The sequence below is a fragment of the Vanessa tameamea genome, chromosome 29 (assembly GCF_037043105.1).
Source record: "Vanessa tameamea isolate UH-Manoa-2023 chromosome 29, ilVanTame1 primary haplotype, whole genome shotgun sequence".
NCBI lineage: Eukaryota > Metazoa > Arthropoda > Insecta > Lepidoptera > Nymphalidae > Vanessa > Vanessa tameamea.
Window position 1 is genome coordinate 2,409,642 of NC_087337.1, and position 15,480 is coordinate 2,425,121.

Here is a 15,480-nt window from a genome sequence, read left to right on the forward strand (position 1 = left end):
CGATCTTATTACTATTTAAGATTTTCAGACATAATGAAAACCCAAAAATTTAAATATTCTTTGTTCAAGTAAGCTCATAAAAGGACTACTGGTTCGAAGAGTAGATTCTACTCAGAAGAACCGATAAGAGACTCCGCAGTAGAAAAGTTTATGACATTAAAGTACAATATTTTTTTTTTATATATCTTTCCTAGAAAACAATAAATTACAAAATCCACCCTTTTCTATCTTTAATACAATCTTGTATTGATTAACATATTATTTATAAATGTTTGCATTTACGTGACCTTTAATTTTTTATTGTGACGATGTTACTGTGAACTATTTAGTAATTAATTCTAATCATAATCTTACACTGCATAATATTAAAAGTAATCGCTTAAACTTGAACGTGAATTATATTGACCTTGAAAATTTCAATGTATGATACTCATTCTGATATATTGTAATAAGTTTAAAACCGACGTTCTAAATTGCAAATGGAAGTCTCAATTAAAAATACGTCCGTATAAAAAACGAACGAAACGTTCATAGTATTCGTCAAAATTATTACGATTCGACTAAACCTTGGATTTTAACATTCGTTTCTAAACATAACTTACAAAACAGTAATTGCTTAATGCGTTCTGTCGAATATTTTAGAGGCAAGTTTATTTTATTTTATTTTCATTAGGACAACCAACAGTAGATACGATATCATATCCAAAATAAAAAAAATAAATTACATTGACCTCCGTGGTCGAGTGGAGTGTACACCGGTTTTCATGGGTACGCCACTCCGAGGTCCCGGGTTCGATCCCCGGCCGAGTCGATGTAGAAAAAGTTCATTATTTTTCTACGTTGTCTTGGGTCTGGGTGTTTGTGGTAACGTCGTTACTTCTGATTTTCCATAACACAAGTGCTTTAGCTACTTACATTGGGATCAGAGTGATGTATGTGATGTTGTCCAATATTTATTTATTTAGTTATATTACGGGAATTAATGTGGATGTTTAAGTAAAATTTTCCTTGAACAATATCTGTACTAGCAGACTCGGCCACGCGTTGCTGTGGCTATGTCATACGTTGAATTCAATTAAATCATAATGTTTAGATAGAAACTATATCTGAAACACAAAACACTGTGACGCGCGTTCAAAAAAAAAACAGTGATCTTTTCATTTACATATTTTAGATGTTGAAAAAGTGTAACTACTGAGTTTCTTGCCGGTTCTTCTCGATAGAATCTACATTCCGAACCGGTGGTAGCTTAACTTAATATAGTTTGTTAAACGACGATTCAAAAATGCTTGCAAAAGCCTACTTAAATAAAGTATATTTTGAATTTGATTTGATAGAATATAATACTGAACTTAAAATTGATTCAACAGAAAATAAGAAGTATTTACGTCGAAACAAATGACTTGCGACAAAGAGATTCAGCAAGGAAACATGACGATGTCCTCCTGGGCAATTTCGGTCGCAGCAATCTTTGCCAACGGAGAGCAACCAACTGTGCAGTGGATATTCTAGTGCACAAATATATGTGCAAACGCTCCCTCTCTATTCCCTTACTCACATAACGCGATGGGGGAGCAGTAAGACACGTACGGAGAGTTCAGAAGTATCAGAAGTAGGAGCAACGGCTTTACGAGCTATCAGAGACACAGGAGTGTAAACACTACCAATATCCAACTTCGCTGAGAATTTTTTGATAGAAAAGCAAACCGAAGCCTGGATTTGGACTCATGTCCAGATCTGTCGCTTTAAAAGCTCGCTACGTGATAGTCAAATCGAGCTTTATGTTACAACATAAACAAAATACGAACCAGTGAGAACAGGTCTGGTCGCGGAATCGGCGAGGTCCAACGGTGTCTTGCCTTCAGTGTTCCGTATGTTCGGATCGGCGCCGTGCTGAAGGAGCGCTGGAAACAATGATTAAGATATTTTATTTGATTATGTAACTTTTTATCACTAAATAATAATACAATCACGTCCAGCTAAATTTCAAACGCTGCAACAATTTTACCAGACCTTCATCGACTTAGTCTATTGGCACAAAAATCTTATCTAGAAACTCAGTGTCTATGGACGTAATTGTCGAATTAACGTAATTAAGTCATATCTTGAACTAATGAATAAACTTGAAAGGTAATCCTTGGTGGCGGAATTTGTGCAAACCCGTCTGGGTAGGCAGAAACCACTCGCCACATATTCTACTGCCGAACAGCAATAATTAGTACTGTCATATTCGGGTTTGAAGGGTGGGTGAGTTTTGTAACTACAGGCACAAATGACCTAACAATTTAATCCCCAAGGTTGGTCGCGCATTGGCGATGTCAGGAATGGTTTAAATTTAGTTCAGTTATCAGGTGACCAATGCTGGCCCATATTGGTGGATAGACACATAAAAAAAAGAGCACTCACCGATACAGACATCCACCTTCCCCTTCGCGGCGGCTTCGTGTAACGGCGTGTAGCCCCAGTTGTCTCTCGCTGCGGGCGGCGCTCCCGCAGCGAGTAGCGCACGCACAACATCCGCGTGCCCGAACGAGCATGCGTTGTGCAACGGCTGGAGGCCCCCCTCATCCCGAGCTTGTAAAGCCGCACCACCAGCTATCAGGATTTCGACGACTTCTCTTCTTCCATAGCCTGAAAATTTGATTCTATTAAATAGATAACATCATAGAAATTTAAAAGAATCGATTTTTCATATATCAGCATCCATCCGTACGAACCGATTTCGTGCTATCTCACTCACACACTTTTCGCCTGCCGGTTGCACTCTTCACAGTTAGAAAAAAAAAACACGAACAAAAAATTTATTTTAAATCTATATTAAAAATAAACATGAAACATTTTAATTCCGTTTTATTTTAAGGCCATATTAAGTACAAATCATATTCTGTAAAAATTACATGATTCAACATTGTTTAGTAACGTAATGTTTTTGCTATCCATACTAAAAGAACACACCGTAATATTTACTTCATTGACAAGCATTTTATATGCTTTTGAGATAATTATCAGTGTGATAATGGTGCCACATAGGTTTTACAACCTGATGAGCAACGCAGACTCCATGGTAATTAGTGCTTGTTAGATCTTGATGGGTGTACGATTGCTATCAGGGTTCTAATGAGTACAATAACAGTACAAATTCATTTCTCTAATAAATATTCCTTATACATATAAAGTAGTGACCAATGTCTCATTTCGATATACAATAAACAACAAGGTTAACAGCTGGTTCTCTATATTTTTGTTTTAAATTAACAGCCTGTAAATTTCCCACTGCTCGGCTAAGGCCTCCTCTCCCTTTGAAGAGAAGGTTTAGAGTATATTCCACCACTCTCCAATGCGAATTGGCGGATACATGTGTGGCACAATTTTGTTGAAATTAGACACATGCCGGTTTCCTCATGATGTTTTCTTTCACTGCCAAGCACGAGATGAATTATAAACACAAATTAAGCACATAAAAATTCTGTGGTGCTTGCCTGGGTTTGAACCCGCAATCACCGGTTAAGATGTACGCATTCTAACCAATGGGCCATCTCGACTCTTATCTATGAGTCGTAAATCAAAAGCGACCCAATAAAATCCACGCATATCACTTAAAGGAACAATATTAATGGCTCATTACTCATTTCATTCATCAGTTACTGTAGTACAATAACCATTTAACAAATATTGTGACCCCACAATAACTAGTACTTTAGTTAGCTTCATATATGTGATACACAAACTATTGGTATCTATACTAATATACTATATGTTATGCTTGGAATGAAGCAAGCTTGAATTTTATACCTTAAACCTATGACCACCTGCCTCCCCACCCTCTATAACATAACATAGGGATGTAATTATTCTTCTAATAAGTTTAAAAACTAGAAATAAACATTGTGCAAGCTATCGAAGTAGGATATTTAAATGATGTATTTAAATAATAACATTAATTTAATGTTATGTAGTGTTAAATAAAATTTGAAAAAGACAGTAAATACTCAGAAAACAAGTTCCAAGGAATGAATGTGTAATGTTTTTAATTAGAATCAAATCCACTACTGAGTAAGTACTGGTGTTTTCTCAGTTTTTTAAGAAGTATATACATATATATATGTATATATATATAAATATTTAAATTATTTAAATTTCAACTTTAAGTAATCCAGGTCACTACAAAAATATTTTTACTATTAATATAAAATCTGTAACATATTTTTAGGTCAATTCATTTTATATTATGAATATATAATTAAAACTGCAGTAATTATTGTTACATAATTATATATTTTGTAAACTACTGTATATGTGCAGAAATGACTGCTTTTTATGTCTATTTTTATTTATATTGTATATGTTATTTATAAAAAAGTAAATAAAAACAATTAATCAAGATATTACCTAACTAATATAAGTATAACATGTCATGACTCAATGTTACAAAAAAAAACACAGAAACAATTGAAAATAACAAGGAACTAAACAGTAAAGGAGATAAATCACGACATTTGGCGCAACCAACAACCGTGAACAATTATGCAATTAACAAAACAGCCTTTCACTTTTTTATTGTTTTCGTACAATAAACTTCATTCGATTGATATATTTGATAAATTAATACATAACATACCTGCGGCGAAATGTAGAGGTGTCGATTTACGTCCAGCTGTATCCCTAGCGTTCACTGTTTGTGGTGTAATTAACTTTTTCACTCGAGTAACATCGCCAACTTTGCAAGCCTCGAATAATTCGCGAAGAGGGTCCGTGGGCGCCGGCAACGAGTCCAAAGCCGACCCGAGCATAGAACGGCGGCTCGACATGTTCGTTTATCACATTTAGGACTATTTTTATTACACTTCCATGTTCGGTTAAATAGAATTATCAGACGAAAACACGTACATTTACAGCTGCTTTTAGGTCTTTTTGACAATTGTAGTGTTACTATACTTAAATCAAGGATTGCTCAAAATAAATATACACAATGCAAAAATAATAAAGCAAAATATATTTGTCCCATATTATGTATATTTTTTAATCGTATCCATATGTTCAGAAAAAACTTGTATATGTATAGTATATTTTTACTAAATCGTGTATACTTTTATTTTACTTCTATAGAAAGTTTTAGAGATCATAACATTTATTTAAAATTACTGTTTGGTTGCGGGAAAATGCTCCTCGATCGGAATAAAATATTACATTAAATATGTAATTCTTCTAACATTAATTCATTAATTATTCAAAATAAAAAATAAATTTAAAATAGTTATTTAGTTTTAAGTTTTTGCCAACTATGGGGTAATATTTTTTAATGGCCACTGTTATAAAGATAAGGTGTAACAAAGAGTAAATAAAAACTAAAATACAGATAAAAATATTTTTTATTGTTATTTATGATATAATTAAATGAATATTGTTTATTTTTTAACTTTTGCATATGAATTATCATTTCAGAATTATTAATTTACAAACTGTCATCTAATTTATTTAACAATCTAATTTGAATACCTTTTAATGTTTTATAAATGATTGCCTGATCAATTTAAAAAAAATATTTTACAATTATTTATAATTAAAAGGGCTTACGGCTTTTTTTATTAATATAAAAATAAATTAGTTTTTTGAATAATGAGTGCTTGTTATTTTCTAAACTTCTAATAACGTGACATTTTAATCTAACATAATATTCTATATTTTATTGTCTATGAACGTTAGTTGACGAAATCAAAATGGCGTCTTTCACAGGATAGTACATTTATCCGCCGCACACGGTATAGTATTAGAAAATACAGTGGATTGACTTTTTGTTTGTGCTGAAACTGTTTGTGAACGGATACTCAGTGTTTTTGTGTTAATTTATTTACAACGTACAATCTGGAATTACTTTTCATCGCTTCCAAGTTTCCGCAAGGTATGTCCCCTTTCACTCATCGAATATTTTAAATGGTTAATTGGCAATTTATAAGCTTAGATATAAGTGTAATTGGGAAATATACATAGATAGATTTTAATGTTACGGATAGATATTTTGATGCAGTCCGGAAACTGCGTTCTTTAGTTCAGTAGGTGAGTCAGATGAACAGGTTTCTGTCGAGGACGCGACTAGTAGGCGAGGCTGGGTCAAATCTTCACTTTTCATATCATTCATGTCGTGCCATCAACGGCGTAGCTTCTGAGACCTCACGTCGTGCCGTATGATTTTGTCGCTAGCCCGTCAACTCTACTAATTCAATTAGGCGCGACCCGTGCAATTTCTCTATTCTCGGAGTGAAATAATGCAGTGTTTGTGTGCATTTTCACTTTTGAATTGCAGTGATGTGTGTGAATAGACTATAGATTAGATAATTTAAAATCTGAAGGTAAACAAATATATAAATTATTTTCTGCATCCGTAACTACTTTTGCCTATTGGTGTAATTTAAAAAAAAAAAGAAGAAAAAATTCGCGGCAATTAAATTAAATTATTAAAGTTTATTTGTGTACCAATGGGGCTAATTACAATTTAACATTCCATGCTAATGAGCTCATAGATAGACAAAAATTGCTATGTTGATTTAGTATTTGCTTATAACTATGTAAAATTTGCCATGCTGATAGTGTTATCATGGTTATTTTTTATCTCTAGTCAATGTAACTGTTCTTTCCTGCACTATCTTGTTGCACATTTTGTTTGCATCCTTTACAAGTGTCGAATAATTTAAGATAACACTTATGATAAAAATGTGGTACGTAGAGAAATTACATTGAGAATTTAATATATTAAAAAAAAATACTAATATAGATCTATTATTATGAATTAAAATTTTGCATATGCAACCGTTGTATTGTATGCGTATTACTTTTGTTTTATATTTTAAATACAACTGAACAACAAAACAAGTATACCATTAAAGAAATCAAAATTGCCAATCTATGTTTATCAAATATCTATCTTAATGAAGGGTTTATTTATTTTTATATCCATTACCTAATACCAGAAATATTATTTTAGCAAAATAGATGCCCAGAAATGAATCTGTTTTCAAATGATATAAATTTGCTGTACTTTCTATCAACTAATATTGACTGTTTAGAAAAAAAAGAGAGCTTTCATAACATTCACTTTTTTATTTATTTAACCCGGTACACATAACAAATAAGTTGATGATGAATCAGCTGTCAGAAAGCATCATTGAATGATACAATCAATTAGGAATCTGACTTGAGCCAATATATTTCATATCTAGAATATGTAATAAAATTTATTCAAATTACATATTGTCATTGGACCTGCAAAGGTTGCTATGTGGTTTTTTCTTATTTTTACATTGTTATGCCGTTTTAATCGTTATTTCAATATACACGTACTGTAAAGACAGTTTTGTGATAACTTCAATAATATAAAAAGTTTTAAAATTTAACTATGTGACGTTCATACAGTATTATACTGCATAAGTTTCACAGGAACCTAACCTTGTTTGTTATAAGACTGTTGTTCTATTTTAGAATAAAAATTTGCAACACCAGTCTTATAAAAACAACAAAAAAGTATATTAAAAAAAAACAAAAAAAAAATTTTTAAAAAGTTATTTTTGAGGTACCAGGTGTACCAGGTGTACCTCAAAAATAACTTTTTCTAGTATAAAATATGAATGATTGTCCTCTATGCATATACTTTAACCATTCACCTTGTTGTTATGAAAGTATTGTGAGTTGATCTGCATACTTCCGTAAATGGTTTGAAAATTGTCATATAAAATGAGTGTTTTATGTGGACAGTTTCCGAGCGAAGCCGGAATGAGTAGTTACTATTATTAAACATCTGATCTCTAATATAATTATATCAACTTTCTACAGATGTGCTCTTATCAGTTGATATTATGATAATGGCATATCTCATGTTTATCAAATGACACTATCAATAAGGTTAGGATGCTTAGATAAGAGATAAGAGCTAAAATTGTCGTACGTAAAGAAATTTAGGTATTTATTTGATGTGAAATTTAATAAGTGTTGTTAATGAAGATTTTTTTTATCTCATCATTAGAGATGAACATTATTGCATTTCTGAAAACAAACTAAAAGACTATTGAAATGAGCACTTGAATTGTCATTTTATAATAATAAAAAGTATACTTCTATACGAATGTTGCAAAGAGATATAATTTGTCCGTTATGTAGGAGATAATCTCTGGAATTAATAAACCAATTGTAGAATTAATTTTATTTGATATTGCACATGTGTGAACCCTCAATAGGTCGCTAGTTTAATATAGCCTCTGCTTCAGGATGTAGATTCTATCCAAGAGAAGCAGAAGGTAACTCTTTTCGTAAAACATTTTTACACATAATATTCATATAAAATTCCTTTAAATGATTTTTTTTTTTTAAATGAGCAATATATTTATTTAGTATTAATTTTATATTATACATTAAAAGATTTTTCAGTTTTTATTTATTAAAAAAAAAAAAACAATATATTAGTTTATTTTAATACAGATATAGGTACCTATTCTGTGCTGTGTTTTTCCGCTAGAATAACGCATTCACGCGTTTCCACATGAAGTGGGGGGGAGGTGGGTCTCGCTGGTGCTGAGTGCACCGGAATCACCCACTTAAAAATCAGTTTTTTCCAGCTCCTCTAGCACTGAGCGTGTCGTTTATCAAGCTCGACAGCGAGAGGTCTCCGCCGATAATTGCCGCACCTAATTCAGTCCTGTATTAATTACTTAATAAACTTCTCATCGCCATTTTTCGCTGATGAATATTGGGCATAGACCTCTTTTGAGGAATACATACTAATATGTGTGTCTTATGGTTAAGCGTTAACTGTAAATTGGGGACGTTAAAAGGTCGAGTGGTCGAATCGCGTAATGATTGTTGTGACATGATAATGCATTGCAATCCCAGACAAAATAGACCCTCCCCCCATTTTTAGATAAGAAGGCAGACTGGCGATTAACCTTAATGTAAATCATTGTTTAATGCAAAATGAAATGTTTTTTTTTTTTAATTTAGATACAGTTTCAATGCTTTCTGAAGTCTTGCTATAAAACTGTGTAGTTGCAAAAGTATTGTTGACACTTTTATCGTTTTAATATTAGAATTGTCGGTGCGTTCGTTGGAGCATCCGTTTCTGTTGTATTTACGTTTCTGTTATCACACGTTACTCAACCGAGTTCAGACGTACGTGTCGCAAAATTGTAAATATGTTGAAACGTTGATTACAGTACAAGGTATTCGATTTTTAACTAGCCGTTTCTCGCGACTTCTACTGAATCATTAGAACGATTCCTCGTCTATATGCCAGCAAGCTTGGATACCAAGTTATAGTAGTTCACTCGTCCTTCAAACTGGAACATAACAGTTCAGTATAACTGCTTGTTGGTAGAATATATTATGTGTGGTATACCTCTCTATACCCTCAAGTCATTTATTTTTAAGACTTTATAATAAAAATTATACTATAAATTAAAATGATGTTACAAGTGATTCATGCGACCGATTGATAAAAATATCCTGCTAGTAATCCGTTATCTATGTTGAATTAATGTATTTGTATGTAAATAATTAATATTATATGAACGTTGCTTTCACACACACACTGGCTCACTGGACGGTGGAATCGTAAAAATAATCTTCTGTATGTGTGCAATTTTCGTGTCTCTGCTGTTTTCCGTTGAGGAGTTTGTCTGGAGTCATTGTCCTGTCACAGGATTCCTTTGTGTACAATCAGATGCTTATAATAAAAAAATATTATTATTGTCTGATTGTAATTTCGTGTTGAGTGATTTCGGTCACGGCGGCTAATCTTAAGGGATGACAGCCAACTACGGAGAACACATTATAGAATACAGGTGAACTCTCTATTCCGTCAAAATTAATATCAAAATATACTTTATTCAAGTAGGCCTTTACAAGCACTTTTGAATCGTCATTTAACAACTACCAAGTGAAGCTACCACCGGTTCGGAATGTAGATTCTATCGAGAAGAACCGGCATGAAACTTTCGACCGCGTAGAATACAAGGAAGTGGTTGCAACTCAGCTTGCAAGATTTGACCCAAACAAACGTTGAAATTTAAATAAATGCTTGTAAAATTACATAACGCTCGTTTGCTAGTACCGGCTCTTTAATATTCCACTGGGTGGGCCAAAGTTTATCTTGATGAGGTTTGGAGCTCATTCAACCGTGCCGTTCCAACTAATGATTATCAGCCGACGCAAGGATTCTTACGATATTTTTCGTACCGGGATGGTAGCCCCCCTTAAATATTTATTTTATTCTATTTATTAGTATTTGTTATTATATCGGCAATAGGAATACATAATCTGTGAACATTTCAACTGTCTAACTATCACAACAGTTCATGAGATACAGACGGACATCGGAGTCTTAGTAATAGGGTTCCGTATCCAAAAGACAGAAGGAGCGCGCGAAACGTTATAGTAAAGCAACAAAAGCGAATACACACGTCCGTTAGTGTATCTCAACGTTCTTCTCTGTACAGAAGTCTAGTACAAACTTCGAGCACGTCCTTCCAACGAGCTGCTGGCAATCATTAGCGGGGAAATCGTTGCCTGGCAACGGCGTGTTGAGGTCACGTTTTTCGGTTTAGAAATCGCGCGTTCGACGAAAATATAAACACGCGTTACATCTCGCTACACACCCCCCTCCCCTTTGTAATATTTCTTGATTTTATGACTGGGCCATCTCGGCTCTTGATGGAGTAAAGTCAATTAATCCTTCTTGGGGTAAGGTATCCGTTTCTATAATAAAATTCCGTAGATATTTTTAACGTTGCCGATTCGTAAATTCAAATCATTTGTATGAGATGCATCGGTAAACAAAGCATATTATTATGATACTTCCAGGCAGGATATATTATATACATATATAATTGTATTTAATTAACATGACTTTGTATTTTAAATGTTGAAAAAGTATAACTACTGAGTTTCTTGCCGGTTCTTTACTTAAAATAGTTTTGTAAAATGTCGATTCAAAAGTGCTTGTAAAAGTCTACATCAATAAAGTATAAATAGATTTTGATAAAATTAATCAAATACTAAACCAAAGTCAGATCATCACACAAACACACACACACACACACACGCACACACACACACACACACAGAGAGACAGACACACTGTCTCAATGGAATACACACATTACACACACGAGGCTCATTGCATTTACAAAATGGTAAATCGAAAAAAAAAAAAAAACACCTCTCAATGTCACATGTGAAATGTGATTACATAAGAACTAAAAGCGTGTTACATCGTCGGTGTTTTCGTGTTCAGTATAAATAACACTTCATTTTGATATTTGCAAAGCACGTCATAACACATCGCGAAATTGCTATATGACATTTGTCCACTGGTAACACTGCTATATACGGCTATGTTTTTGAATTTGATGAATTCTAAGTAATATTTTAAATTCGAAAATCAAATTTTATTTATCTATATATTATGTTATATTCAGTAATGTTAGGCATGTATGGACTTCTTTTTATGATTTTGTGAGAATACTACACGCACGCCTACCCCTCCGGCGGTGTACATAGCACACAATGTCATTCCTGACGTCGACAGCGTTCTAAGTCGAGGTCTCACAAGAGGTGGTAGATGCGCGTGCTCTGAGCCCTTCAGTGCGCTCCCAACATCCGGCAGTCTTCTACGCCCACCCAGTTACACTGCAGATGCCTCAATGGCCAATAGCAACTGTCAGTTCAAAAAAATTGATACTTAAAACATCGGTACAAGGAACAAACTAAGTTTGTAGTATAAAGCTTTTCTGTATAGGTACTCTATGATAGACACCATCACACCACACCACCACAATCAACACATACTCTACCGCCAAACAGAGATATTATTGGATATTCATAGACATGTGACTTGATATACCTCCGGATAAAATGATTTAATGGCGTCAAATCGTACCAACGAGTTTGCAAGTTTACATCTTCAACAAGTGTTTCTTTCGATAAATTAATCTTTCACCAACACCCAGTTAACAATTAGAATTGGTTCTGTATTTGTAGATACAAGAATTGTACACGAAAATGATCACTTATTAACTTCTTATCTCTTAAACATAGTATAAAACAAAGTCGCGTCCCGCCGTCTGTACGCTTAGAACGCTTTTAACTACGCAACGGAATTTGAGGGTTCATAAGGAAGGTTTATTATATATATATATATAGGTATAATGCCGGCAACGCACCTGCAAGCCCCCCGGTGTTGCAGATGTCCATGGGCGGTGGTAGTCACTCACCCATCAGGTGAGCCTCCTGCTCGTTTGCCACCTTCAACATAAAAAAAATAATAATAATAATAATGCATGAATATTATAGTAGAAAAAAAGGCGAGAATTGCAACTTTGTCGGAAGCCGAAAACAAAACAAAAACTTTTGTATTTATGTTTGCTCTTAAATTTAAATGTTGTATTTACTTATTGTAGCCGAGTGAAGACGGAAGTTATTTATTGTAATGGCATAAAATTAAACATATAGAAATATATATATGTATATAAAAATACCACTCACTGATTAATCACAACATCTCAGAAACTATAAAACGTGCAATCTTTACGGATTTTACGAAACTCCACACCTATGGAGGTAAAACGGGGCAAGTTTTTGTTTTATATATTTCGCGCGGCTAAATCAGCAGGTTGAGCTGGTGATAATATATGGATGGTATGATTATCGCAAATGTACTGCGTACGCCGCAAGTCCTGTCCGCGGTTATGCTCACTCGATTCGTATCTCGCGCAATTTAATACCGCAATCGGAAATGTAGGTAATCGAAATCATAGTATACTTAATTTAAGTAAACTCTGTCATCCCTATATAATAACTATCCGTTGGTTCCGCTCGTATATGTTGTGGGATGGGATATAATGAGGAACCAACTTTAGCAGAACGCAGTATATCACAAAAGTTCCATCTTAATCGGTCGAATAATTTAGAAACGCATAGGAGAAATATATCAATAATTGTTTTATAGAAGATTCAGTTCTGTAACGTATTTGAAAAGTGCTGTCTTAGGTCTATGTTTATTCAAATCTAATCAAATTCCTTTATTCAATATAGAAGTATTAAACTTACTTATTGATTTGAAAAATAAAATATCCTAACCTGATATGAACCGGCAAAAGAACTCAGCGGGTTTATTTTTGTCAATTTGTTGCTTGTATTTCGGAATGAACAAGCTTGGATGTGTAAGATACTTTCGAGATTAGGATTCCTGACCCGATAGTTCGGCTTCGCTCGGTCGTTAGTTAATATACAATATGATATTTTCCGATATCTTCAATAAACATCGTCGAAATTAAAATGTACATTATCCAATTAGGCTTTTACAAGCGCTTCTGAATCGTTGTTTTACAAAACTGTATTAAACGTAAACTGTCGGTTCGGAATATAGATTCCATCGAGAAGAACCGGCAAGAAACTCAGTAGTTGCTCTTTTTCAACATTTAAAATACATGCATAAACTCTAAGGCCTCCTCACCCGTTGAAATTAGACACATATAGGTTTCCTCACGATGTTTTCCTTCACCGCCGAGCACGAGATGAATAATTATAAACACAAATTGGTGCCTGCCTGGGTTCGAACCCGAAATCATCGGTTGCACGCGCATGATCGCGTTCTAACCACTGGGCCATCTCGGCCTGTAATATTTCCTGCCTGCAAGGCAACAAGTATTAGCTCCACGCTTTCTTATCGTCTATATAATCTTGTGTGGAATAATATGCTTTATTTAGTAATGATTTTTTTTTACAAATTTTAATTTATGAATCGGTAAAGTTAAAGATTTCGATTTCGAAGACGTCTCATGCTCATATATTCCACTAATAAACACAAAACCTAAACTATTTATAAAATTAATCTTATCATGATTCCTTCCGTCCTTTGACGAAAACCGTATCATCATATAACCCGTTCAGCAGTTTCTGAGTTTTAAAACCTTGGTTACAAATTATAACACCTTAGTTCCAAAGATTGGTGGCGTGTTCACGATGTAAGGGCTGGTTCATATATCCCACAGTGCCAATGGCTATTTTCCAGTCTTCCACCTTCGATAAGTTAAATAAATTAAAAAAAAAAAAAGAACTGTCATTCTGTATCCGAACTCGTCGAAGTCATCGCACACGTAACGTAAGTCGGCGTCGCGTCCGGTGAACAGTTAGTCTAACGAACGCGTCGCATTTTTATAGCGGTCCCGGAATAGAAAGATTTATGTTCGTATGTATTTCTATGTATAAAATAGCTGTATATATACATATATAAATAAATATATATATATATATATATAATAAGCCGTTACACTATTTCGGTACGATCAAAGAACTTTGATGTGTTACAGAATTTTGAGATTCGTTTCATTAGTTTTAAATCGATGGTTTCAAAGTACATACTTATATATCGTGTAAATAGTTTAACTGTGTTTGTGCAAAAAGTTTTTTATAAAACATTAGGTATTTCTATATTTAACTCGTTTAAACTTGAAATCGTGTTGCGTTTTTGTTTTTTTAATGAATTTATTATTTAAATTTGACGTTGTAATTGTTAATGTTGCCCTGGAATTATGAAAATTAGACATATATATGAATAATTTATATTTATATATATTTTAATTACGATAGGTGTATGTCACTGAACTCCTAAACGGCTGGACTGATTTCGATGAATTGTTTCGTAACCACTCAAACCCAATTATAGCCGGACTAAGATAGGACGGTCAGCATTTTTTATTATTTAATTGATAGGAAGTTGTCACCACCGCCCGTAAACATTGGTCCTGTAAGAAATATTAACCATTCCATACATCGCCAATGCACCCTAACCTCGGGAGTTACGATGTTATGTCCCTTGTGCCTGTAGTTAAACTGACTCACTCATCCATCAAACCGGAACACAATAATAAGTTTTGCTGTTCGGCGGTAGGAAATCTGATGATTGAGTGGGACCTACTCAGACAGGATCGTACATAGTCCTAACACCAAGTAAATAAGCTATTATGTATTTAAGATAACAACATCATATACATTACTCTGATCCCAATGTAAGTAGCTAAAGCACTTGTGTTATGGAAAATCAGACGTAACGACGGTACCACAAACACCCAGACCCAAGACAACATAGAAAACTAACGAACTTTTTCTACATCGACTCGGCCGGGAATCGAACCCGGGACCTCGGAGTGGCGTACCCATGAAAACCGGTGTACAGACTAGTCGACCACGGAGGTCGTCGATAAGGAAATAATTCGTTTTTAGTTAATCTGTTCAGTACGAAATTTTCGTATGCTACATATTTGATTTTACACGTTTGTGTCATGTCGAAATCCATGTTGATAAATAATTACGACATGTTGGCAAGTATTTTTTTTATAGGTCTGGTCCTAAGTGGCCGGATGACTGGCGTTCCACCAACATTAGAAAGTTCGTTACGAGCAAGAACTCGATTAAAACAAATTAAATCGATTAATTACA

General features: G+C 33.9%; 2 protein-coding genes across 3 annotated transcripts in view; one reads left to right on the forward strand and one right to left on the reverse strand.

Annotated features, from left to right (window-relative positions):
- Positions 1-4,926, reverse strand: part of LOC113395275 (poly [ADP-ribose] polymerase tankyrase) — a 48,376-nt gene extending 43,450 nt beyond the window's left edge. The window contains exons 1-3 of the mRNA XM_026632847.2: positions 4,619-4,926; positions 2,407-2,631; positions 1,809-1,904 (exon numbers count right to left, since the gene is read on the reverse strand). Coding sequence (XP_026488632.2) covers positions 1,809-1,904; positions 2,407-2,631; positions 4,619-4,808 — 511 coding nt within the window. The 5' untranslated portion in view covers positions 4,809-4,926. The remainder of the gene's footprint in view (positions 1-1,808; positions 1,905-2,406; positions 2,632-4,618) is intronic.
- A 759-nt stretch (positions 4,927-5,685) lies between these two features.
- The window catches only part of LOC113395273 (serine/threonine-protein kinase 10), a 52,729-nt gene continuing 42,934 nt past the window's right edge, over positions 5,686-15,480 (forward strand). Inside the window, exon 1 of one of the 2 annotated variants that reach the window (XM_026632845.2) lies at positions 5,686-5,899. The gene's annotated coding sequence lies outside the window, so the exon portion shown is untranslated. The remainder of the gene's footprint in view (positions 5,900-15,480) is intronic. The other variant, XM_026632846.2, reaches the window with a different exon arrangement.